This window comes from Carex rostrata, chromosome 31 (genome assembly GCF_964058835.1).
Source record: "Carex rostrata chromosome 31, lpCarRost1.2, whole genome shotgun sequence".
Classification (NCBI taxonomy): Eukaryota; Viridiplantae; Streptophyta; class Magnoliopsida; order Poales; family Cyperaceae; genus Carex; species Carex rostrata.
Genome location: NC_135948.1, coordinates 1,661,668 through 1,688,968, shown reverse-complemented (window position 1 = coordinate 1,688,968; position 27,301 = coordinate 1,661,668). Strand labels below are relative to the sequence as shown.

The 27,301-nt window shown below is 34.4% G+C and overlaps 4 protein-coding genes across 8 annotated transcripts; 2 read left to right on the top strand and 2 right to left on the bottom strand.

The window, feature by feature from the left end:
* The first annotated feature begins 89 nt into the window (after positions 1-89).
* On the top strand, positions 90-4,235 carry LOC144547436 (putative aquaporin NIP5-1). The gene is made up of 4 exons (XM_078296091.1): positions 90-149; positions 3,215-3,630; positions 3,728-3,789; positions 3,916-4,235. The coding sequence occupies exons 1-4, from the start codon at positions 143-145 to the stop codon at positions 4,064-4,066; spliced, it is 636 nt and encodes a 211-aa protein (XP_078152217.1). The 5' UTR covers positions 90-142; the 3' UTR covers positions 4,067-4,235.
* Positions 4,236-5,156: 921 nt separating this feature from the next.
* Positions 5,157-7,175, top strand: LOC144547592 (uncharacterized protein At5g50100, chloroplastic-like). 5 transcript variants are annotated; one of them, XM_078296276.1, is made up of 5 exons: positions 5,157-5,347; positions 5,473-5,520; positions 5,886-5,993; positions 6,103-6,159; positions 6,300-7,175. In XM_078296276.1, exons 2-5 carry the CDS (start codon positions 5,509-5,511, stop codon positions 6,348-6,350), a joined length of 228 nt encoding a protein of 75 aa, XP_078152402.1. In that variant the 5' UTR covers positions 5,157-5,347; positions 5,473-5,508; the 3' UTR covers positions 6,351-7,175. The 5 variants fall into 5 exon arrangements, 4 of the variants coding, with proteins under 4 accessions (XP_078152402.1, XP_078152401.1, XP_078152399.1 ...); XM_078296275.1 differs by having other exon boundaries at positions 5,473-5,564; XR_013509114.1 differs by lacking the exon at positions 5,473-5,520.
* A 6,316-nt stretch (positions 7,176-13,491) lies between these two features.
* Positions 13,492-15,871, bottom strand: LOC144547435 (protein HIGH ARSENIC CONTENT 1, mitochondrial-like). The gene is made up of 5 exons (XM_078296090.1): positions 15,734-15,871; positions 15,220-15,296; positions 15,069-15,139; positions 14,370-14,423; positions 13,492-13,869 (listed from the first exon to the last, which is right to left on the bottom strand). Exons 1-5 carry the CDS (start codon positions 15,823-15,825, stop codon positions 13,783-13,785), a joined length of 381 nt encoding a protein of 126 aa, XP_078152216.1. The 5' UTR covers positions 15,826-15,871; the 3' UTR covers positions 13,492-13,782.
* A 1,244-nt stretch (positions 15,872-17,115) lies between these two features.
* On the bottom strand, positions 17,116-24,573 carry LOC144547434 (protein MICRORCHIDIA 2-like). The gene is made up of 19 exons (XM_078296088.1): positions 24,327-24,573; positions 24,152-24,241; positions 24,008-24,042; positions 23,368-23,446; positions 22,593-22,682; positions 22,417-22,492; positions 21,815-21,893; positions 21,566-21,694; positions 21,368-21,466; positions 20,977-21,081; positions 20,327-20,476; positions 19,775-19,867; positions 19,359-19,410; positions 19,139-19,250; positions 18,776-18,936; positions 18,629-18,675; positions 18,201-18,286; positions 17,678-17,720; positions 17,116-17,475 (listed from the first exon to the last, which is right to left on the bottom strand). The coding sequence occupies exons 1-19, from the start codon at positions 24,421-24,423 to the stop codon at positions 17,386-17,388; spliced, it is 1,713 nt and encodes a 570-aa protein (XP_078152214.1). The 5' UTR covers positions 24,424-24,573; the 3' UTR covers positions 17,116-17,385.
* Positions 24,574-27,301: the final 2,728 nt, after the last annotated feature.

Sequence of the window (27,301 nt, the reverse complement as noted above, 5' to 3'; positions counted from 1 at the left end):
AAATTTGGTTTCTCCCCAAATTGTCTCATAAATATAAAAGGGAAGAGCTGCAATGGAAATGTCTCAAAAAGATAAAATTAGCACGAGCACTTTCAATCGGTGCCTTAAGCTGCTGCCTGATCCTGGCGTTTCTGTGCTAAAAATGGTAGGTGTATTTAATTTTGGTGAAAATCATTTCTATTATTTGCTCAAATTGAAGTGTGTTTCTCGTACATTTTTGCTTGGTGTTTGTTAAAATTGGTTTAATTTTGGAATTTAGGTTGCTACATGTTGAGTACAACGTAAAATTAATTAATGAAATGTTGGTATACTCCTTTGACATATATGTTTTGCTTTGTTATGTTTTACTAACAAACAATTGACACGAAACGAACGAGTTCTTAGAGGCAAGACTGTAGGGGTGTCAATGACACCCGTTTACTCTACCCGTATCGTATTCGCTAAGACAGGTATGGGTAAGTTTTTTTTCGTTAGTTTATTGGGTATGGGTATGGGTAAAGATTTTTTTTCGTTAGATAAACGGGTATGGGTAAAGGTTATTTTGTACCCGTTGGATAATGGGTAATTATATGAAATATATTATATATAAATATATCAATATTATATCAAATTTATTTATTTTTCTTCTTTTCATATTGTTGTATGCCTGTATCAACGCTAGAGACATATATATCAAAGAATTCATTTCCTTGTTTTCTTTCTTATTCATCGTTATTGCCTTTTTCTCAATTCTACAAATGGAAAAATTCCATGTTTCAAAGAAAATATATCATCATCTTATTTTCTGGCAATAATGTATTGTTTGGTCTAAATAAGTAATCCATTAATGTCAGCTCAGGTGTTAGCGTCTGAATTTTGCATTACATGTTAGCTTTCTCAAGGTTATACTATGAATATATATATTTAATAATTGAATGAGATGAAATGAAATGTTAGAAGAAAGAATGTAACAAATGACAAAATTGACCATATGCTGTCCGAACCATTATATTGGCATTTTCATTATTCGTCCACTACCGTTTCGTTACCCCTTAATCATAACGGATATGGGTAGGGTAGGGTAAGACAAATTCTTAATGGGTATGAAAATGATTCCACCCTCCCCGTATCGTACCCATTGACACCCCTAGGCAAGAGTCTACCTCCGGAGCTGGTAGTGGGCCTGATTGTAAGTGAGGGTAATCTGTGGTTGAAGTTTTGCTGAGTCTCAATCTGTTTTTTCTGATTTTTGTGGTTTTTCAATTTTACTGGTACATCAAAATGTTTGCTTGATTTCTCGTTTGTTGAATCAGCCTCTGTATGTACTGGTATTTGATGTAAATTACTAAATCACACTTGGTTGGCGGTGCTGTAGTGCACTATGCTAATGCATAACTCCTGACAGCTTCTGTCATGGAATTTTTCAAAAAAAAAAAATAACAACAAAAGCTTGGCTTATTTTACATGTTTGTTTTATCATCTCTCATATCTATAACAAGAGAGGAAAAGGTGTACTTAAGTCTCGAATAAGGCCATAAGGGAGAAGAGAGAGAATGGTAATTGGTACCAACACCACTGCAATTAAACAAGGCTTTGATGTGCTTTGTAAAATTTTCCATCTTTTTTTAAACAAGATGATAATCAAAATTTCCAAAATATTTTGAAAGACATGCATGCACGAAAATTCAATTTTGTAACTTTTTACATAGAAAATATTTCTTATCCACAACTGCTGAACAAATTAGAAAACCAAGTCTAATAGTTATGATGTTTCTATTCATGTGAAAGATTTTGAGTTTGAAACTCAGTGATTCCGTTGTGAGTTTAAAATATAAAAAAAAAAATAAACATATTAAAAGAATAAAAAAATGTTAAAAGTTAAGTGGAATGGGTCAGGTATTGTAGGGTCTGGATCCCCGAAAGTAAATTGAATTTTGAGTTTAGATCCGGACTGTCCGATCAGAATCCGGTCCGAGGTGGAAGGCACAGATCCCTTTAATGTACGTGCCAAAATAGATTGAACTGTTCGGATCTGAACTCAGAATTTGAGTTACTTAATGGGATCCGAATTCAGGTATAGTTGGGTTATATTATATTATTTTTATTTTGCCAAACTAGTTGGGTTATTTTAATCTGCGGGCGCATGGGTTTTGAATCCAGCCTGTATGATGAAATTAACAAAATATTATTGAACCAGTTAAGAATTCCAAATCCGCCTAATTAGCACTTTAGTTCATTAAATTGTTCTTTTGAATCTAGCTAGATACAGTGGATACACCGGCCCTTCGGATTTTTCTTCTCTGTGTGTGTTTGCAAAACTAGTTAAACGGTTACATCTTTAGCCAACTATAAATAACAGAATTTATATCCTATTTGCTTGTCTTATTTAATTAAATGTTCCATAAAGTAATAAATTATAAATACTATGGATGAAGGAAAATTTAATATGCAACTTACAAATGTTAAAGTTTTAAGTTATGAATCATCATAATAATCATAAATATTTGAACTTTCTAATACTTTCGAAATTAAATAAACGAGATAAGATTACTATAAGGGATATTTGGATAGTTTTTTTTTTTTGAGGGTAAGGTGGCAAGATGCCATCCTACGGTTTTTCATTGATTAAGAAAAATATTTACATTGGTACTAAAAGACCGTAATAACGAAAACAAAAAATCAAAAGTAATTACAAAGGTTCTCTTCTCCCTAACAATATGTCAACCACTGTTGAATATCTCTTATTGTCTCGCCTAAAAAGATGCGAATCGTCTTTGTCTTTTGAGAGAAAAACCTGTTGTTCCTTTCCCACCAAAGAGCCCAAAGTCCCGCCGACCAGACGACGTCCCATTCTCTTTTTTGAATCTTGTCCAACGGCTGCGAATGTGCTATCCAGAAGTCGATGTGTGAAGCTATAACCCGCGACGGCGGGGACCTCTGCAGTGACCGCATTAGTGCCCACCAGAATGCAAGAGTTAGAATGTTTTCTCTACTGAAAGAGATTATTTCAAACTTAGAAAAGTTAGAATGTTTTCTCTACTGAAAAATAAATTACCATGACTTAAATTTTTTTTTTTCCAACATATATTTCATGATGCTTTTCCAATTTTCTTGATAAAGAGAAAAGAAAGTTTGTTCCAACAGTTGTTTCACAGATATCAATTTGTTGTTCTGAATAACAATCAAATTTATATGTCGACTAAAACTGGCTCCCCTGTATATATATTTTAGGTAGCTTCTGAATTCATCGGCACATTTATCATGATTTTTGGAGCAGCAGCTACTCCAATAGTGGATGCCAGGTACACAAATTCGGAAACCCTAATCGGAAAAGCAGCTTCTGCCGGCACAGCAGTTGCAGTAGTCATTCTCTCGACCGGTCACATTTCAGGCGCGCATCTAAATCCTGCAGTCACGATCGCTGTATCTCTCTTTCGCCATTTCCCTTTTGTTTATGTTCCGTTATACATAGTTGCTCAGTTTTTCGGTTCCATTTGTGCATCATTTGCACTCAAGTTCATCTTTGATCCTTTTCATAATGGTGGAGTTACCGTACCAACTATCAGTACCAGCCGCGCCTTCTTTCTTGAATTTGTTATAACATTCATTCTGCTGTTTGTTATCACTTCACTGGCATTTGACCTCAAAGCAGTAAGTACAGCTCATTATAAATCTCATATTTTTCATTCTTTCTTTTTCATGGGCTATAGATACATTTCCTATTCTCTAATTTTTCCATTTATAACAGAACAGGAAGTTTGCTGGTATAGCAATTGGTATGACGGTTTTTCTAAATATTTTGATTGCTGGGTAAGTGGAATAATATTTCTAGTTCATACAAGCTAGTTTAGAGCTGAATTGTATCCAAAATATTTTTGACAAAAATAAATGATATCACATAGCATTTTTTTTTTCCCTTTTCCTTTTCCTTTGTAGACCATCGACCGGTGGATCGATGAATCCGGCTCGGACATTGGGACCGGCAATTGCGAAGGGCAATTACGAAAGAATATGGATATATTTTGTGGCTCCTATTTCAGGGGCAATTGCAGGAACTGGTGCATATGATTTCATGAAATTACAATAAGCATGCAAAATCATCGAGCCAAAACACGTTAGCTGTTAATGTAAATTTGTGCCTTTGTTTCGTTGGAAATTTATTCTAAGTTTCGAGTTTCGTTTACTAGAATGCAATTTTGTAAAGAAATGGACATTTGTGCAAGAAAACATATGGCTAGCTAATTATTATTTAGACCGTTGAGATGAAAAGAGCATTTGACCTCTAATTTAGAGTGCCACAAAAACTAATACAGATATTATATAGAGTAATATGAAACGTATGTACCAACAATTAAGTAGATAGTATTCGTGAGGGAAAAGACACATTTATGACAGTACTTTCTCGCGAAAAGTATCACGAATAGAAAAAGCACAACAATAACGGTACTTCGTCGCGAAAAATCACTTTTTACCCTCGCGAATACTGTCTCATTTTTGTTGTAATACATTATAGAGGGATGTTTCAAGGACTTAGATGTCAAATTTATCTTCTTTTTTTGATAAAATGTCATAATCTATCTACTGCAGTTAAATCAAATATTTTCACGATGCACATTATTGACAAAATCAAAATAATTGTCCACTGATTAATTAACCAAGATTCAAATTTCAAATTTTCCATTCATATATACAAACTGAATCCAAACTCTTCTTAAGTGATCAGCAGTTATGTATGTCCCAACGAATCATTTATTGAAAGAAATATAAGTTTAATTAATTCAAAACTGTAATAATCAAGGCCTAAAATCCGTTAGAAATCCCAATAAAATGCATAGATTTTTTTTGTCATAATTTTCATATACATTACATCGAATTTGATATAATTTAAAAAACTATTTTATTCATGTTTAAATGATAATAAAATTGAATCAATAATATTTTAGATCGCTCAATAATACTATAGTAGAACGTATTTTTCTGCAACCGGTGCTGATAATCTATTTTTCAAATAAATAAAAAATTATATTTCGTCAGGTGACCACTACTATCAGCGAACCGGGTGATCCCGGTCGCTGAATTTTTTTTTTTACTTTTTTATTAATGTCGCTGAAAATTAAAAACGCGGCTAATAAAAAATAAAACGCGCGCCACCCCCTCCGCCAAAATCAAAACGCAGCTTTCCGCCCCGATGCTAGGGTTCTGGTGCCAAGTCCCGCGCGCCTCCATCTCCTCCTCTCTCCTCCGCGCGCCTCAATCTCCTCCGTCAGCTCCAACCTCAATTCTCGTTCTCCACTCGTGACGGCTCAAGACAAGATGGCGAGGTTTCTCAAGCACCGCAATCGTGTGATTTTCGCTCCTCTCTTCTTAGGTACTTTTCCTTTTCTTTTTGTTTCTTTCTCTTTTGTCACCTGATTTAGAGTTTTGTTGATTTGCTCAAAAAATGTGCGGAATCTAAAGCCAAATTTATCCTCTTTTGCTTCTTCTATGTGCAAGGTCATCCACCAGAAAATATCTGATTTTCAGTTGCATATGATGCAATCGGTATGTTAAACAACCATAATTCCTTCCTAACTATTCTCGCTTTGGTATAAATTAACTCTTACCTTTTTTATCAATTTTCTTTTACATTCATATCTGATTCATTCAATCGCAATCCTAACATGCAGTCTGATACCAGAATTACTTGAATTTGCACAATTTACCTCCCAATTTACCAGAATTTGCACAATCTCCTCTACTGGTAGGTATCAGCTGGTATAAAAATGATTGGAAGAAAAGAACAACACAAGGTTGCAATTCAAGTATTTCTCAACATAAAGAAACAAGAAAACAGTGACTGACAACCACTATTTAGCATAATTTGTTGTTTTTTGAATACCAATCTTGATTTTTTCTTAATTTGGTAGGTGAATATGCTAAAGGAGAAGGAAAAATCATTTGGGGAAATAAAATTTGTAGATATAAGCTCAAAGGATTATTCTCCTCAGGAAAATCAAGGCCTTGAATATGAAACTGTGAGTTATTTAATCTATTCCCCTTTTATCTATCAACTATTGCTCCTTCTGCATTGACAAATTTACTATGTCAATTCACATTTTCTTGTTGTTTTTTGTGATTGTTTAGGTTATGGGGAGGATTCATGCAATTATGTCGGATGGCACTATTGTTACTAATGTCGAAGTATGCATTTCAAACTCTTTCTTTCTATAGTCAAATTTATATAAATCATATAGGAATTAATTATTTTCATTCAAAGTGGACCTATTACTAAAAACTAAGGGATCTAAAAGCAAATTGCACACATTTTTACTACTCCACAGGCAGTTAATTGCTGCTCGAGATGTGATTTCAAGCACCTCTCTTTTTCTTGATTGATTGTTGCTGGAGATGTGATTTTTACTACATAAATCATTTGGAGCCTTTCTCGGGTAATTTCAAGCACCTCCCTTTTTCTTGATTGATTGTTGCTCTAGATGTGATAAATTGTGAGTTGTGATGAATTGGGGTATTGATCGATTGAGTGCGGGTTGTTGATTTTTCCGGTTTGATTATGGGACGAATTTGGGAATTTCGGGAATGTGCATTTGATTGTCATGGTGCAAGGTACCGTTGTTGTTTTTCCCTTCGGTCATTTATAAGAGTTTTATAGGTTTATGACATTAGGCTCAAACCCTTTACAAATTATGTCATGTAGAAAACTCAAGGCTTATTAATTTGACTTTTCTTGCATATTCCATCTATAAGAGGGTAATAGGTCATGACATTAGGCTCAAGCCCTTTAAATTTCATGTCGTGTAGAAAATTCATTGCCTTCTCAATTTCACTATTTTTGCACAGCCCATCTAAAAGAGTTTTATAGGTCACGACATGAGGCTCATGCCCTTTAGACATCATTTCACATAGAAAATCTGGTGCCTTCTCAATTTCACCAAAATGTCGTGACCCGAATGATTTTTTGACAAATTATGTCATGTAGAAAACTCAAGGCTTAATTATGTCATGTAGAAAACTCAAGGCTTAATTATGTCATGTAGAAAACTCAAGGCTTAATTAATTAATTAATTAATCAGTAGACGTTACATGTTGGCAGGTTAAGAAAGAAAAATCATTTTTTGACAACTCTAACTCAAATAAACCTAATACTTTAGCAAACCCGTCAATTGAAATTCAGGACACCCAAATGATCATGTCTTCCAAGAGTCGACCAAGTTCGGTTCCAAAGCCGATGTTAGGGCGAAGGGGTACCTGGATCATTTTTACCAGGCCCTTGTCCCCGAGGAGCATAGGGAAGAGTTTCCTCGGGATAAACTCTGTCTAGTTGTGCCTGGCCCGAATGACTGTGCTCACGACTCCGAGAAGGGGGTCGCTATCTATTGAAAGATGCCATACTGCGGCTTTAGGATGAAATTATCACCTTTCGTATGGAGGTTGCTGGCTGACCTTGATGTTGCCCCGGCACAAATCCCCGCAGCAGCGTGGTGTTACATCTCTAGCTTCGAAGAGATGTTTAAGCAATTCCTATCCGAACTGGAGAATCAAAGACCAATGGTCCCCGTGTTCTGGACCTTCTTCAACCAAATGTGGATGAACTGTTGTTGTGTCGGGATAAGGAAGCGTACCGTCAGCCCCTGCCTGTTTGATACGGGTTATGTAAGGTAACAGGCCGTATGCTCTTGATGGGCTGAACTGGGCTCGTCCTGCTTGAGATCGCAGGCCGAGAAGTGACTGACTTGAGGAAGTCGGGTAATGATCTCGGGGATCGAATCTCGGAAGTGGGTAGGCTACTTTGGGGATAAAGAGGAGAATCTCAAAAATATCGTACTCTTATCTATCTGATATCTCGGAGAATATGTGGGGGCATGTGAATGTGAGAGTGTAAGAATATCAGAGTATCTTGCTCTAATCCTTCGCCCTTCTCTTACGAAAGGAAGGGCTTTATATAGTAGATCCATGTACCGCCTTTCCTCTGCCAAGTATGTGATCGGTTATAAATGGTTATAAACGGTTAATATCTCGGAACCGACTTTGGGCCGTATAACCCCCTGCAAATGTTGTTTCATCACAATTGGGCCGGCATATCATGGGCTTCAATCGTGGACCCCCGCATTGTTTCCCGGGTTGGCCTCGCCAAACGAGGTTCTAATCCCGGCTTTGTTTGTGGTCCAGATTGAAGCTATATGGGCCGTGGAACATGGCCCTATCAGCCATAATACAACATTCCAATTGATGGTGTTTGGAGCACTCGAGTAGTGTCTCCAGATGGCAAGATAATAGGGCATTTACAACCCTAATACAACACTCCAATTGAAGATGATTCGAGAACTCGAGTAGTGTGTCCGGATGGCAAGATAACAAGGTATTTACAGCCCTAATAAAACACTCCTATTGAAGGTGCTTGGAGCACTCTAGGAGTGACACTATATAGCAAGATAATAAGGCATTTGCAACCGTAATACAACACTCTCATTGAAAGTGGTTGGAACACTATAGTAATGTCTCTATATGGCAAGATAATAGGGTTTTCACAACCCAAATACAACACTTCTATTGAAGGTGTTTGGAGCACTCGAGTAGTGTCTCAAGATGGCAAGATAATAGGGCATTTACTACCCTAATACAACACTCCAATTGAAGAGTTTGGAGCACTCTATGAGTGACTCTATATAGCAAGATAACAAGGCATTTACAACCGTAATACAACACTCCAATTAATAGTGTTTGGACCACTCTAGTAGTGCCTCCAGATGGTAAGATAATAGGGCATTTACAACCCTATTACAATCATCTAATTGATGGTGTTTTGAGCACTCTAGTAGTGTCTCTAGATGACAAAATAATGGGGTACTTACGACCAATGTTATCAGAACCGGACCGGATATCGACCCGGTAAAGCTTCGGTTCAACGGTTTATCGGTTAGACCGGTGGGTCAATCGGTTCAACCGTTGATTTTTTAAACAATTATATATTACATATTTTTGATGAAAATTCACACACATATATTGATTAATATACTGTATAACTGAATTATATTTAAAAGAAAACAAAAAAGGAAAAAATAAATAAGAAACATATAGAACCCAATTACAAAACAAGACTTGGTACCTCCATGTGTGTGTAAGCTCAAACTTGAATTAAAGCAAGACCCGTTGAATTTGGTTTACTGTTTGCTATGTTGCTTATTAGTTGACTTATTTGATTTGGACATTTCATCGAACACTTTAAGAGCATTTTCAATTCTTCAATACCCAAAGTTATACATTAATCCAATCAAGTTTCAAGTACTACGCACAAACACAATGCACCGATCAATGAGATTACCAACTTATCCCTATAATAACTTTGAAAAAAAATTACACCTTGACATCTACTGCTAAACTTTTTCAAAAAAAAAAAAAAAAAAGGTTTGAAATAAGTAAATAAATAGGAACGAAGGCTGAACAGTGAACAGCCCTCGAGGCGTATCTGAAACTACATGTAGTGAAAGAAATAATCAAGCTCAGTAAAGAAAATAGTAGAAGCAAGAATAAAAGGTAATTGGTACCAAAATTGTTTCTGAAGGAAAGCAATGCAAGACCAAAATTCAGCGAACACACCAATAGAGCAACAAAAATCAACCAACACCAAAACAAGAGAATAGAAAAAAGAACCGATGTGAATCACCGGCATCGAAGAAGAGAAGCAATACAAGTCAGTACGAACAACCCATGATGGAAGAGACGAGAAGAAAAGAAACAAAAAAAGAATGAAGCGGATTGGATTGGATTTGCATAAAACCGGGTTTTTTTTGCTGCACGGTCTACGGTTCACATGAAAAAATGGTCGGTCAAACCGGTTTTGACCGGTCCAATAACACAAACGGTCCTTTTAAAGAATCAGACCGGACAGGTATCCGGGTCTGGTTTTTTTCGATTAAACCACCGGTCCGGTCCGGTTCTGATAACACTGCTTACGACCCTAATACTACACTCGAATTGATGTCATTTGGAGCAGTCGAGTAGTGTGTTCAGATGGCCAGATAATATGCCATTTACAACCCTAATACAACACTCCAATTGATGGTGTTTGTAGCACTCTAGTAGTGTCTCTATATGGGAAGATAATATGGCATTGACAACCGTAATACAACACTCCAATTGAAGGTGTTTGGAGCACTCGGGTAATGTCTCTAGCAAGATAATAGGGCATTTACGACCCTAATAAAACACTCCAATTGAAGGTGTTTGGAGCACTCTAGTAGTGACTTTATAAAGCAAGATAATAAGACATTTGCAACAGTAATACAATACTCTAATTAATAGTGTTTGGAGCACTCTATTAGTGTCTCCAAGTAGCTAGATAATAGGGCATTTAAAACAATAATACAACACTTCAATTGAAGGTGTTCGGAGCACTCTAGTAGTGTCTCTATATGGCAAGATAATATGACATTTACAATCTTAATACAGCATTCAAATGGATGGGCATTTACAACCTTAATATAATAATCCAATTGATGGTGTTTGGAGCACTCGAGTAGTGTCTCTGGATGGAAAGATATCATGGCATTTACAACTCTAATAAAACACTCTTATTGAAGGTATTTGGAGTACTCTAGTGGTGACTCTATATAGCAAGATAATAAGGCATTTGCAACCGTAATACAACACTCTAATTGACGGTGCTTGGAACGCTCTAGTAATGTCTATATATAGTAAGATAATAGGGCATTTACAATCCTAATAACACACTCCAATTTAAGGTGTTTGGAGCAGTCCAGTAGTGACGCCATATAGCAAGATAGTAGGACATTTATAACTCTAATACAACACTCCAATTGAAGGTGTTTGGAGCACTCCAGTAGTGTCTCCAGATGGCAAGATAATAGGGCATTTACAATCTTAATACAACACTCCAACTGAAGGTGTTTGGAGCACTTTAGTAGTGACTCTATATATCAAGATAAAAAGACATTTACAACCCTAATACAACACTTCAATTGATAGTACTTGGAGCACTCTAATAGTGTCTCGAGATGGTAAGATAATAAGGCATTTACAATTCTAATACAACACTTCAATTGATGGTGTTTGAAGCATTCAAGTAATGACTCTTTATAGCAAGATAACAATGCATTTACGACCCTAATACAACACTCCAATTAATGGTGTTTGGAGCACACGAGTAGTGTCTCTAGATGACAAGATTATAGGGCATTTACAACCCTGATACAACACTCGAATTGAAGATGTTTGGAGTACTCTAGCAGTGCCTCTAAATGGAAAGATAATAGGTGATTTACAACCCTAATATAACACTCCAATTGTTGGTGTTTGGAGCACTCTAGTAATGTCTCTAGATGGCTAGATAATGGTGTGTTTACAACTCTAATACAACACTCCAATTGATGGTGTTTGGAGCAGTTTAGTATTGTTTCTATATAGCAAGATTATAAGGCATTTGCAACCATGATACAACACTCCAATTGAAGGTGTTTTGAGCACTCTAGTAATGTCAGTATATTGCAAGATAATATGGCATTTACAACCCTAATACAACACTCCAACTGAAGGTATTTGGGGCAATCTAGTAGTGTCTCTATATGGTAAGATAATAGGGCATTTACAACCATAATACAACACTCCAACTGAAGGTATTTGGGGCAATCTAGTAGTGTCTCTATATGGTAAGATAATAGGGCATTTACAACCCTAATACAACACTCGAACTGAAGGTGTTTGGAGCACTCTAGTAGTGTCTCTAGTTGGCAAGATAATGAGGTATTTACAATCCTAATACAACACTCAAATTTAAGGTTTTTGGAGCACTCGAGTAGTATCTCCAGATGGTAAGATAATTGGGCATTAGCAACCCTAATACAACACTCCAATTGAAGTTGTTTGGAGCACTCTAGTATTGACTACATATAGCAAGATAATAAGGCATTTACAACCGTAATACAACACTCCAATTGAAAGTGTTTGGAGCACTCTAGTAATGTCTCTATATTGTATGATAATAAGGCATCTACAACCCTAATACAACACTCCATTTGAATGTGTTTGGAGCATTCTAGTAGTGACTCTATATAGCAGGATAATAGGACATCTACAACCCTAATACAATACTCCAATTGAAAGTGTTTGGAGCACTCTAGTAGTGTCTCTATATAACAAGATAATAGTGCATTTACAACCCTAATACAACACTCCAATTGAAGGTTTTTAAAGCACTCTAGTAGTGTCTCCAGATGACAAGATGGTAGGGCATTTACAACCCTAATACAACACTCCAATTGAAGGTGTTTAAAGCACTCTAGTAGTGTCTCCAGATGACAAGATGGTAGGACATTTACAACCCTAATACAACACTCCAATTGAAGGTGTTTGGAGCACTCGAGTAGTGTCTCCAGATGACAAGATAATATGGCATTTACAACCTTAATACAACACTCCAATTGAAGGTGTTTGAAGCACTAAGTAGTTTCTCCAAATGGCAAGATAATATGGCATTTACATCCCTAATACAACACTTCAATTGAAGGTGTTTGGAGCACTCTAGTAGTGACTCTATATAGGAAGATAATAAGGCATTTGCAACCGTAATACAATACTCCAATTGAAGGTGTTTGGAGAACTCTAGTAATGTCTCTATATTGCAAGATAATAGGGCATTTGTTACCCTAATACAACACTCCAATTGATGGTTTTTGGAGCATTCTTTTTATATTTTTTAGAAATTTTTTATTATTATTTTTTAGATAGTTACAAAATCAAACGATTTTGGACCATTCAAAAAATAATGATTTTGTGCTTATATGATAAATTTGTAAAAGAAAATTATAAAATTTAGTCTTCTAACACCTTTTAAAATGAAGTTTATATTGAACAATTCAAATCTTCTATTTGAACCTTAAAAATAAAAGTAAAAATATGAAACATAATTAAAATATAAAAACAATATAACATTTTGGTTGGAAATGTACTATAGGTCAGAATATTTATGGGCCATATTAATAGTTAATATGGATCAACTCTTTATTGGGCTGGGCCTGAATTTCTGTCATTCTGATATGATCTGATATGGATAAGTCTTCTGAAAGGGTTCAACGAATTGGTGCCATTAATAGGCTTAAACGAACTGGTGCATATGCTTTATAAATATGCAGTGATTTGTTCGGAATTCAGTTAGCCATTACTATTCAGTTTTTCTGAAATACAGAAAGAAAGAGGGGTTGTTAATTCGGTACTAGCATACCGAATTACAGAAGTTTGTCATCCTGTTCGTGTGGATACTAATAGAGGCGTGACTGCTGGGCTGTTGCGTGAATCTGACATGAGAAGGAAAGGAGTAGAAGGGAAGGAGAAGAAGGTTACTGCTAAACTAGACTTAAAATTTCCACTACGCTGCGCGTCTAGTGGTAAACTCTATTTATTTCTGGAATTAATTTTATGCATAGATTCTGATTTTTGGGTAGTGAACAAATCTTGAACTGTTTCGAATTGTTGCACTAAAATCTACCCGAAATTCCAACAATTTTAACCCTACTCTTTATGATATACTAAGTCCCAACATACATTCAGCCGAAATGTCAACAGCCAACAGTCGATATCACCCACAATTCGCAAACTGAACCTGCGTAGAATTTCAGATATAAATACAAAACAGAGAAAACACAAACAACAAAAAGACATTTTCCATGATCAATCCGAACTGTTCATACATAAAGACTCACAGTTTAGCGTACATGAATGGATGATCATCAACTCTTAATTTCATACACACACACACACACACACACACACCAAAAAAAAAGAACTTCAGCATTAATTCGCAACCTCCAAAGCTTCTTCAGTTTCGGCTTTCTTCCATGCAAGGTAACCACCAGACATATTTTTTACGTTCTTAAACCCCTACAGTAGTGCAAATTATGAAGAAGACATAAAACAAGCAGCCATGTATATTTCACTTTAATATTTAAGCGTTAAAACTTAAAATCAAATTGAAAAGTTAAGTGATTCAAAACTGAACTCTTTTTTAGTGTTTTACAATTCTAGAATTCTCAATTTTGTGACCACATTACTTCCAAAACATAGGACAGTGAAGGAAATATAATATTTTGCAATTTTGAGTCTGGCAACTTTGGAAATAGTTTCAACTTTCAACTTCCGAAGTCACAAAAATCATGTTTTTAAAAGAAAAAATGTTTCATCTTTCTTCCTTTTTTTACGACAATTTTTTGTTGGGATGAGATGGAAGATCAATGTTCTCAAAATATTTTATGTAGAAACAATGACTTAACTATAAGTGTATTAGAAGTGATTCTCTTATTATTATTTTTGTGTTATTTTTTGTTGACTTAGAAAATGTCTAGTAGCTAGAGGTGAATATGAACTACTAGAATAGTACTTACTGCATTAAAAAGATCAATTGTTGCAAGCTTGGATCGTACTCCTGTATTGCAAGCCTGGTTGTACATGTAAAAATTGATCAACATATATAAATCCATCTCTCGAAAAAAATAAAGAAAATAAATACCATAAAGTGGCATTTTTTTAATTTTTTTAATTGGTTCGTCCAATTTTTTTTGTACTGGTCAGGTCCCTGCAAATTTTATCTTATTTGGAAGCCGCATGAGCCTATGCTTCAACTCCAAATTTTGATTTTTTTTTTTTTCGTAGAATTGAATGGTTAATCCGAGTCATTCAATATAACTTACATATTAAATTTTACAAGAAATCATTTTTTGTATTATTTTAGATTTGTACTTGTTTTATATAGGAAGAAATTATTACTATTGAATGATGTTTAAATAAGATTATCAATAATAAAAAAAATTCCAGCTGTTCCAAAAATATATATTAACAAATTTTAAGATATATATATATCTTTATTAGTTTCATAGCAGCATTTGCCACTTTATTTCTAATTAACAAAAAAAGGTCTGGGGAAGATGGTTAAATAATGTATTGTGTAACTAAAATAAAAGCATGCATATCCTTTGTACCAAGTTCCCGTTATATATATATCTTATCTAATGGAACTAATAAAAAAAAATGTGAAGTATCCACTTCAGAATTCATAAGACTTTAAAGAGAGTGAATATGCGTACTACAATAAATTCTTCCTCCTTTCCTACAAGAGCGGTAACTTGCTCAACGAATTGTGGATTTTTTACCTTCCCTGGAGAAGTAAAAAAATAAAAGTAATGATTCGTTTGAATATATCTAAGAAGAACAATAATGAATAGAAAAAAAAAAAACCTTCAGGAGTCACAGATGAGTAGAAAGGAATATTGGTTGCTCCTTCCACGTGTCCAGCCTCAAACACCTCTGGCAACCTTACATTTCATTTACCATCATCAATTACAATTTAATTGCATTGTAGTCTTGTTATGATTTTTTTTTATTATATTCTGCACTATTATTGTAGTTGATTTTTCATATTTAAATATTAATTCTTTGTTTGAGTAGGACAATAACATTTAATACAAAATCACTTTAAATTGTTATTAAAAAAATTTAAAAATAGTGTAATTTGACGGCTGAAATTTTTTATATCAATTGATTGGAGCTGTTCTTGGTTCCTATATCAGGAAATTCTGATCTGCTTTGCATAATCAGAGACTAAAAGAGAAAAAGAGAACAGACGGGTTACACGGGTACTCCATCTAAACCATCATCATAATTAATTTTTCTGTTCAATTCTTTTGAATCGATGCATGGGCAAATTGAAAACACAAGAGAAAAAAATTAAAAAATAATAATAAAAATAAACCTGACATCCAAGTAACGACGACCAGAGGCAACAACCTTTCGAGCCTCATGCGCATCCACGGTTAGCAAATCTATCATGCTTTGGCCTTCCATTTATCTCTCTCTCTTTCTCTTTTGAGGGATCAGTAATGGTTTGAGCAATTATTCAACGGTTATGGAACCTTAAATGAAGGAACTCAAGAGAATTTTAAATTTGTTTTTAATTTGTTCTAATTGTCAAGAGTGACGTCAGTGTGAAGTGAAAAATTATGAACAAAGTCAATGCAGCTATATATATATAGCCATCCATTATCATGTGCATTACGATTGTGTTTAATATGCATCCTGAAGAGCGCACCAGCTTGCGATTTAGAAGATCCCAGGAACATTCTCTTAGAAAAATATGTAAACACAGTTGTCATTCTTTATGAAATATTTTGTAATGTTATTTATAACATTAGTGCTTATTGTTTTCATATCAATAAAAAATTCAAAAAAATGTAAAATTTGGTCTCCAAACACATTTTATTATAGAGATCACATCTAACGGTTTGGATCAACGATTTGTACTTTGAAAATATAGAAAATGCTTGTTAGATGCTTCAGTTCTAAAATTTTTATCCGAAGATCCTTTATGTTTTTTTATCCTGATAAATCCTTTGTTTTTTTTTTTCCATAATATTTCAAACTTTCTTCAATGAATTACAATATTTATCCGAATTACATATTTATTTTATGGAAATAGTTTGAATTACCAATATTGTTTTTAATCATCCGAATTATATTTGTATCCGTCCGATATCCAATCGATATTCGTATTTGTATCCGAGACTATCTGTATTCTTATTCATATCCAAAAAATTATGACAAATAACGCTACAGTTTGATCACTATCCAATTCGTATCCAACCATTTACATCCTTAGCATAACTCCAAAATCTATCAGATTGATTTAAAATAACAAATCTAACCTTTTGAAACTGATCTACATTATAAGTGATGTGAATGCTAAATTTTTAAATTTGTTGAGTACAATGTCAATTGTCAAGTGGTAAAAATAATGATGAAAAATAAATATATTAAAATTTGTAAAACTTCATTTTTTTTAATGTTTGACTTTGTACTAAATAAATTTGAAAATTTCAAAGTTTAAATATACAGTTTAAATATACAAACATCACTCGTAAAGTAAATCGGTTTCAACCATTTAGATTCGTCATTTAACCAATTCAATAGATTTTGGAGTTATGATCACTATATTCTCTCGGTAAGTACAGTACACACTGGCCTTACTCGAAATCTATTCAAGACATATATCAACCTGAGACTCTCAGAAACACACAACATATCTAATCACCTACATAGGCCGAACTGTCCTTGTGAAACATACTTTTGAATTGTGTATCAATATCTCCACAACTAATAGAGTTTTGCTGAATTGACGCATTCCATGGACAATTTTACAATTTACTAAAACGGAATTTTGATTCTGGGTCAAATGTCGAATTAAGGACAACTTGGAAGGCTAGCATTAGAACAAGACTAAGAAATTTACATTCCATTAGCATTCTTCACTATGATATACATCAATTGGAAAATTAGAAACTAAGAATTAACCACCTTAAGCGAGTAGATATCTCTAATACAGATATTTCAGTTAATGAAATTAGTTAGTTATGGATCTATCTGTCGGTGTTGCAGCTCTGCAGCAGCATGAGCACATTTCCTTCTCGTCTCCTCAAGTTCTTTCTCCAGCTGAGCAATCTGACAACAAATTGAATTCAATAAAAGAAAATTAATTTATAAAAAAAAATTATGCATCTCTTAGGAACTGGTTCATGTCTGAAGTATCCAACCAAGCTGTATGAAGGAAAAATCTTATAGATCTGTCTAAAGGTATAATATTGACAAAATATTTCAAACAAATAAAGAATTCTGAACTACAAGTGAGAGATTGATAATTTACCGTCAGCCTTAACTGTGCATCACGGGCTTGAAGCTTGTCACGCCTGCTCACAGACAACACATCCACATTTAATTTATAATTAATTAATAAATGTTTCTTATTAATTTACAACCACAAACAGATATTGTACAAATATAAGTCCCAACAAGTTCAACATTTTCTTTGCCAAAATGCCCAGTGTACCACTTACTGCAAAAACAAACAAAACCTTCCAAATTTTCCAAACATATCATCAACCACTGCATGTCGGAAACATATAACAATCCCAAAATTGTGTGTATTAAATACCAAAAATCCTCTCCGAGCTTCAGAAAGAGTGCCCAGACTATTCATCCACCTCACTGCTTGGCAATGAGCAGAAAAAGAACAAATAGTTTGGCCATTTTCTAAAGAGTGAGGTATCGTAAGGGCAATAGGTTCTCATGCTGTGTGAAGTGCCTTGAATATTTAGCGTTGTCAGGATTAGATGGATATTTTGTAGTTTTGCAGTTGTTTGACAGAAAAAGGAACAGTGGATGAATACCTAGACAAGAGGTTGCTGTTTTCTTCAGTCAGAGTTTCAATCAAATTGGGGTCAAATGAAGCCATGGATCCCCCTTCTTCTGCATCCTGATGGTGATATTAAAAAGTTAAAGATGAATAAACTATACGAAGAAGTTGTAAAGGACAGAAAAGAAGTTGTAAAACTGATGTACTTCATTTGAACTATGTTCCAATCCTTACACGGGCATATCCTACTTTATTTGAACTATGTTCCCAGCTTTTGGCATACAGTTTTTGTTAAATTTGCAATCTAACATAACTAATACGGCATGTTTCCTCCTAGGTCATGTGTACTAAATGTAACTATTCTTTTGGTTTAAAATTTATTACTATTCATCCTTTTCTCATATCACAAAGGTACTAATTAGAAGAAAAACAGATTTAGCAACAACGCACAAATGGAATTACCTCCCCTTGTGAATTAGCTGGTGGCACGTTATCTTCTTTGTCATCATCTATTTTAAAAGGCGTATGTAATAAAAATCAAACGATTAATTTAAAAGACTAATTAATGCTAAATAATAAAGCATTATCAGGAGAAAACAGAATTCTAACCTAAATTAGCTCTGCGGGGTATATTCCTAGATGGGTCCCCTCCTACATGCACGGATGACATATTTGCTCTCTGGGCTTTCTGAGGTTGTGCCTTCTGTGGGGATGCTTTTGTACTTCTACCAGTTGAGCCTTGGTAACCTATCAAGTGGCAATTATCCTTCCTATATCACATTCAAACAGTTCCAGGTCAGATCTCATCATTGACTGTCTTGATATCAGCATCACAATTCCAAGATAATTACCACCAGCAATTAAACATTTTAATGTAATGCCACATTATATCATTAACTAAAAAGGGGACCTTTCTTTGCAACTCCAAAGCAACAAGAGCAAGAAAGAAACACGTAGTAAAAAAATCTTTACCAATAGTCCACAATAATTTGTCTCAGCTTAGACTCAAGACGGATGAAAAGTGGAGTTCGCTCAAAATCTTGCTTGTCATGAGCCGGTTCTATAAAATTAGCCTCAAGAACACCTTCATTTTTCCATAAATTTGATAAATAATTGCTCATTAACATAATAAAGATTGTTATAACCATTGAGGTGATTGACAGTTAACAAAAACAGCAATGTTAAATAATACCTAGAACACTCCTCCCTCTACTAGATGCTTCTTGAAGAACTTTCCAGAAAGGCTGCAATAAGAATATATTAAAATCTAGTTAACTTCCCTTTTAGTCTAGACTTATGTTGCACAGATAGGGATGTATATACAAATATCATATATGATATGATAGCATCACAGCGATACAGAATTTTCAACTTGGGACTGAGAAGCCACCCCTGTGATGTGGATTCCCATAGTCAGGTACATGAGTCATTCCAAATACTTAGCAGTCTTATACAATTTCACATAAAAAAGGCATATCTTACACAAATCATATTGGTGAAGTAAAATCCACATCAGACGCCTATCTGATATAGGTATGGTAGATTATATACTGTATCTAGGTAACAGAGAGATGCTTGGTATATATTTATGAGGGCTTGATATAATACCATGATTAGACGGTTCTTATGGTATACATTAACACCAAATATGCCCAAAACAGGAGCCTCCTTTGCAAAACCAATTGTTGTTCGAACTGCCACCTACATAACAAAAATGTTTAAATCAGTATCCCCTGGAACTTCAAAGTTAGAATAGACAGAATAAAACCTCCTCAAAAGAGAAACGTGATGAACAGTTTCCGGTGAATCTTCCTTTTTATTCTATGTCTAGTTTACTTCCTACATAACATGATATAGTATGACTTTTGCACTTGCAATATAGATTTAAGATCGTTTGAAAACTACTTTCTGTAGAAACCCTTATAGCGAAGGGGCAATTCCAACGAAACAATGCAAAAGCAAAAGAAGGCAATTTTGGCATTTCAACATAAATTGAGAGTAGGAACACGTGAAGTACACAAGTTTTACATACACTTTATATATTGCTCACTTTGTAGGGGGCATACACAAATTGCTGAAGAAAGTATTCACATGTGATGTAAATGCAAAAATCCTGTGAAGTTGAAAGGAAAAAAAAATGAAGGAGATGATGAAACTTACTACTTCAGAGTTGACACCAACTTGGGGTTTATAGGTGACAGATTTCTTGAACTTCATTTCTTCTGAAATAAAAACTTGTTCAACTGGCTTCCCTCTCAATAATATCTTGAAATTTGTGAACTTCCTCATATACAAAATAGAAGTGTATGCCTAGCAGAAATTTAGTTAATCATTAATAAACAATTACAGTAGTAGCTGTATAGAAAAGAAAAAGACCCAGTATACTCGGGATATGCAAAAGGACATGCATACAAGAACTAACTGTGTAATATACAATATTACCACTATGTGTTTTAGTTAAACAAACACAACATGACTTTACCCATTTTCAACCTTAAACAGGGGGCTATATAAATGGTTTCTGTTATATATTAAATCACTCTCCTTCAAAAATACCTTCTTTTGATTTTATTCTTTCGTCTCAATTCTGTCAAATTATCAAATTTAATTACATAGAAAAAAATAGAAATTATCTTCTGTAAAAAAGAAATGGTAATGGGTGTTTTCCAAATAAAAAATATCACAAATTATTCTGTCAAACAGAACAAAGGGTAGGTGTTCTTTGGAGGAAAAAAGAAAGGCTTAGTAATAGTGTACAAAATGTAAGTTCCAGTTGAATTCTTCCATAAAACAGTGGGAAAGGGATGTACACGCAAAGAGAATCGAAGCCTGTGGGAGATATGATGTTGCACTATATCTTTATGATGCCTTGACGATCCAGTAGTGTTATTCGCCTGATCTCTCAGCAATATATCCTGAATGATTGACCACCATAACAACAGTTCTATCAATATCACACACATAACAGGTAAGAGATGATAATACCACAAGATTACCACAAGCTCTATCAACTCAGTCATATGTGTTTCCCCAGCCAAAGTAAGAAGTCACACTTCTTATTATTATTTTTTTTTTAATATTTCTTGTGATGATGCTTTGCATTCTCATCGGATGAGCGAGGAAAAATAAGTATAGCAAAAGCTCTTTTGTTCTTCTATCTTGACATATGTTAAAATAAAAGAGAATAGGTATAATATGAACCTCCTCATCATCATCGAAGTCTAATTCAAGAAGGCCATCATCATTCATCCATAAATTGTATATCAGTACTTTTGTCCCATGAGAACCCACATCCTCAAACTGCAGAACAACTACTATCAAAATGTAATAGTTTAACAAAAAGAAACAGCCAACAGAATAAAGAACCGGCTGCACAAGAGAATAATATTCAAAACAAACCTGTTGTAAAAGCTCCTCCTTAGAAGAAAATGGGGACCAGTCAATGAGTAATTTAAGGCTACTGTCCCATTCTTCCGAGCATGAGTACACCAAAGGCACTAACCGACCTCCTTCCATTTTGAAATCTAGCTGTCAGAGAATGAACGAAATATGATAAACTAAAATTAAGGATAAAAAAATGTCCAGCATGATCGTATTCATAGCATATAACATGTAAAGGCTGTTTTAATTAAGCAAAATGTAAATTACCATCGGGACAATAATGTCATCTTTCATAGTACTTCTTAGAAATGTATAAGATAGTAGGCCAATGCTCACTGTTGCTTGGCTGGCAAAATTCATAAAAAATACACGGGATAAAATAACCAGGAAAAGAAGGTCCTTTTGACACATTGCATAATTTTCTGTTATTAAAAATTACACCAGATTGTTCTCAGGATTGCTAACTAAAACCAAAATTCTTAGATTTCTGCAGATATGACCTTCATTTTATATTAGTGATGGAAAAGGTGTGTACCATTCAATATTACACAATAGCGCATACATGAATTTCAGGGTGAACTTAATAATAAGATAATAAGAATTTATTCTTCTTGCCGTGTAGATTCTATGCATCCTGAATAAATTATTTCAACCCCTATTTCTAAGCTACATTTTTCTTAACTGAAAATTTAGCTTAAAATTGGTTGAGTAGATTTATAATATTACGGGCAACTTGGTCTGAAAGGTTGGTTATGATTGGAAAATACCAGTAAAATTGAAGGTACTTGCAAGTGTGAGAAATGTTGGTGCCGAAAGAACACAGAAAAGGCATTTAAGATTATTTTTTTTCACAAAGAAAACAACTATACCCTTCACAAAAAGCGCGTGTGAATACAACAGCATCAGCACCAAGCCTCATAGTGCTTGTCTTGAAGCCATTCCCATCTTTAAAATTATGAAAGAAATACAGATGATGTTGCATATACAAAATAAATGTACATGAAATAAAGCATAAAAAATATAGAAGTGAAATAGAGAAAATTACATTGACCAATAGTAGTTTTAGACCTCTTTGATGAAAATCCTAAGCTCATACATCGCCTTATCCCCTCAGGATCCATGCCACCTCCATCATCTGAAATTCAAATGTTATTCAAATGTTATCACCTCCAATTTGTTTCAGACTTGGTACAACCCACAGTCTTGATTGGTTTGAAGAACCAAAAAAATATTCTACGAGTATACAAGAAGATCAAAAAATACGAAAAAAATTTGAAGAATTATATACAAAAAAGATTTTCTAAAAATTGCTAAAAAGAAAAAGAACTACAAAAACATCTACAAGAATATTATTTACAACAATTAACACAAGAACTTCTACAAAACTAAATCATCTACTTCATCATATTTTAGAAAACTCTATTCATCATGCTTCAATCAATGCAAAACTCTATTCATCATGCTTCAACCAATCAAACTCAAGGTTAAATCAAACAAAAATTTGACCAGTCTCCACACACAAAGTTAATGCGTGTACTCTGGAAAGAAAATATTAATAGCATTTACTAATGCATACTCTCACTAGTTCAATTTGTATTGTCTAGTTCAATTTCAGCTTAGTAAACAGAAAATATTTAGTATGATTGGTGACTTGGTGATAAAAGGGTCTATATATAAGAGAATGAGCCTATACTATTTACCAAAGTAAACTTTTGGGTGCTACTTGCAATAATGTCAACATCACTCCTGTTAGTTTAAGTATTAGAGATGTCAGCTTTTAAAAAAAATTACACGAATCTAGTTTTTTATTTGCATACTACCTTGGAAAAGAAGCATAGGGCTACCATCTTTTGGATTTGTCGTCTTGTCAACTCTAACAAATGTGGCGCCATGACAAATCTGTGAGCACCAAAACAAATTAAATAATTTAGTCTCAGAATATAAATTCAGTTTTGGTAGATACAGGGCGATGTTGAATCGGATTTAAACCCATTAACTAATTAGGTACCCGATAAAAAACAATGCTTTAACTTGTACTTTCTAATACTCTGACTTGTAATTTCTAATTCTCTAACCTATAATTTTAACTACCAATCATAATTCAAGAAATTTGTTTTAATTTTAACTCTAAATTTAACTCGAATTACAAATCAAACATCCAGAGGGGGGCAAAAAATGTTTCGGGGGGGGGGGGCGCAAAGTTGAAATCTTCTCTAAAACTCAAAATCCAGGGGGCCCCCCAGGACATGGCTACATGGGTCCACCCCTGGGTAGATAGCTTATGCCTAAGAAAACAGCTCGTAGGCAATCTCTGGTTCTTATCAGTATAAATTCAGTGTTTCTTGGAATTTCTCATCTAGGGAGTTTGTTTCTAAAATAAATTCATCAGAAGTCATTCATGTCCAGCATTGTGCCAGTAGATAAAATAATCTCTAAACACTGAAATAGTAAAAGACAAACCTCATCAACAGCATTGTCAAGTAGCTCAGCAATTGCTGCATGCAAAAGAAATTAAAAGAAAAATACAGGAAAAATATTAGTACAGAAGTCAAATAAATCAAAACTAATCAAATATCTCAAGATTTTTTTTTTTTTTTAACTCACCTCCAAAAGCCCACTTGTGTGAAGTAGCATTGGTGTGGAGAAACTTTGGGTGCACTCGAGCCCGGTCAAAATCATACGACTCCAGTACATCTGTACCAAAGAAACCTGAAAACTAAACCCCTCTTTTGTGCGATTTTAGAATAAAAAGTGCGAAGTTGAATAAGAAGAGTATTACCCGGGATAATTTGGTTAGGAACAACAGAGGGAACTTCGTCAGAACCAGCCTTCCAGAAGTTTCGACATGCTAGGGTTTTATTTCCAGAATCCGCCATTAGAGAGGCAAAAACGGGGTATGTTTAGCAGAACGAACTGGTATATATCTCTGCAGTCTACAGTTAGGTTTTCGCTGAGAGAGGGGAAGCTTCCCGCTCCACTCTCGTTCCGTTTCTTGCTCTCTCCGTGCACGACTAGACTACTGCTGTCGATTCGTATCCTCTCAGGTATTGCAGATATTGCAGAGGATATTAAATGTTTTGGATTCGGGATTCGAGCTGTTATAGGGGACAGTATTATTGAGCTTTGAGATTCGTGCAAATTTTAAAAGAACGGTTCAGATCTAGTAAAGTGAGGGTAATCCTCTGCAATACCTGAGAGATACGAATCCGGTATTGGATAGGATGTGAATTCGTTCTGTTACCGGGTATAAGGGTAATAAGGTCTTTTTAACGAACATTTAATGGGCTACAATTGGGCCGTTGGTCTAAATAAATAGCTTTCGTTGGGCTTTGCTTTTCAAAGCTCGGAAACTTGGAATATTATGAGTTAGGCTAATATGACATTGGTGTTATTTCAAACTAAATAACACATCTTAAACCGTTAGATCTGCTTTAATATTCGTACAATCTGCTTTTACTGTTCAAGCACTTTATTTTGTACGAATATTAAAGCAGATCTAACGGTTTAAGATGTGGTGTTATTTAGTTTGAAATAACACCAATGTCATATTAGCCTAACTCATAATAGAGTTAGGCTAATATGACATTGGTGTTATTTGAAACTAAATAACACCACATCTTAAACCCTTAGATACCCTTTAAGATTCGTACAATCCGCTTTTACTGTTCAAGCACTTTATTTTGTACGGATCTTAAAGGGTATCTAAGGGTTTAAGATTTGGTGTTATTTAGTTTCAAATAACACCAATGTCATATTAGCCTAACTCCTCATAATAAACCCATGAGAAGTTTAGCCACAGTAATTACTACACGAAAGAAATTCTGATATAAGAATATTCAACCCAATGAGATGAGTTAAATTACATGATCAAAGGAATCGATAAAAGTATGAATTAACTGAAACCAAATTACACTTAAGCCCCTGTAAAGGGTGCACTTACATTATAAAGATATTGAATCTTGACAAGCATGGAATATATTTTGAAAACCTGACAAAAATGGCTTGTTTCCACTAACAAATATATTAACAGGAAAAAAAAGTATATTTACAAGAAATTTAAAAAATAAATCTTCGCATATTCTACCTAGCGAAGAGTGTAAATTTAAGCTTGTTAAGTTTTCTCATCACCAGACTGAGATTAAAGGCTGGAAACAAGATGAAATTTTAATAGCGGTCTCTTGCTACATTCTGTATGTATCAAACAGGTCTAATGATTTATCTAATCCATTTTTGTTTTATGATATTGTTAAACAAAGATGTTTCTGGACAGTCGGATTTTACTGTAAATTTTCTTTCTAGACGATCGGATGAAATCCAATTCATCTTTCTTAGAAGTAAATTACTAAATTTTGATCCAAATTCTTTTAATAATTAGGACATTTCCACTAATCATTTCCCAAAATCCAATATAATAGTGTTGTCTGAAATTATACTCCATTATAAGATTTAAAATTTTCCAAATGTAATATTTCCCTTTTACTTTTTTTCCTCTTATTCAGTTTAGACGGCCAAAATACCAATGCCTTCAGAAATTGCAATTGGGTCCCTGATAGATTGAAAATCACTAAATAGACCCTGATTTACAAGTTGATACGTCCTATCTTGGAGAGTAGGCCATATGTGTGAAATTCAGGGTTTGAGCTCGTCCTGTCTTCTCGAGACAGGCTGAGAATGAGGATGTAGGTTGTTGGTTCCCGAAGTAGAAAGGCAATGAGGTATTCGGACTATTCTATTTTGATAACTCTCTTAGTTCAGAGAATCCACCCCTCTTTAATTGAATTTGAGGCCTTATATAGGTTGTTTGGTGATTACGTGGCCTGACAATTATCCGCATAATCACCGAATTAGGATAAAAAAGGTCCGCATATTAGAGAGCCTTCCCGAGTTCGCATAGAATCGCTCTGGGAAGGTTTGTACAATGGGGCTTAACAGGCCAAGACGGGCCCTTCCTGGCCATTATGACTCCTTCACGGGCCTACTTGGAGGTTGCGGGCTCGAGGAGCTGTTGTCACCGGGTTTGATACCGGGCTTGACGAGAGGCCTGTAGAGAGTTCAAGAGCCCTGGAACATTGCTCTATCGCCGGTAAACACAGCAACCCATACAAGTACACAAGTGCTGACAAAATATACTTTTTTTTGCTTCAAGACCTGATTTTTCAGAAATTGCAATTCGGTCCTGTTAGACTGAAAATCACCAAGTAGCACCTGATTGACCAATAACAGTAACCCATATACCAGCACACAAATACAACCCTGGTATATTTTATAGAGGTAACAAAAAGGAAGAACCATTAGTTGAATTGAATAAGATGCAATAATGAAAATTTAGAAAAATTTGTTGCAAATAGCAATTATTAACGGAAATCAACTTGTAAGATGCCTTTTTATTTGGCCAAAAAAAAAAAAACAACAACAACTCGTAAGATGCCTCTGTTTGACTTTAATATTTTTTTATATAGGGAATATATAGGAGGTTCGAGATATAACAAAAAAAATACCTAGCATTTAATAAAGAAGATCAGAATCTTCTCTCCCTATTTTTCTTGAATTTATCATTTAATGACGCTTTAAGTATACAAACAAGTCCAATGAGAGCAAAATTGGAACAGAAAAATGAAGTTTTCTCAAATAGCAATCCTTTTTGCTTTATTTATACTAGTATTGTCCGTACGTTACAAAAAAATAAATAATAAATAATATTTCTTAAATAACATATCAAATGGCATTTACATGTAAATAATATTTCTTAAGTGA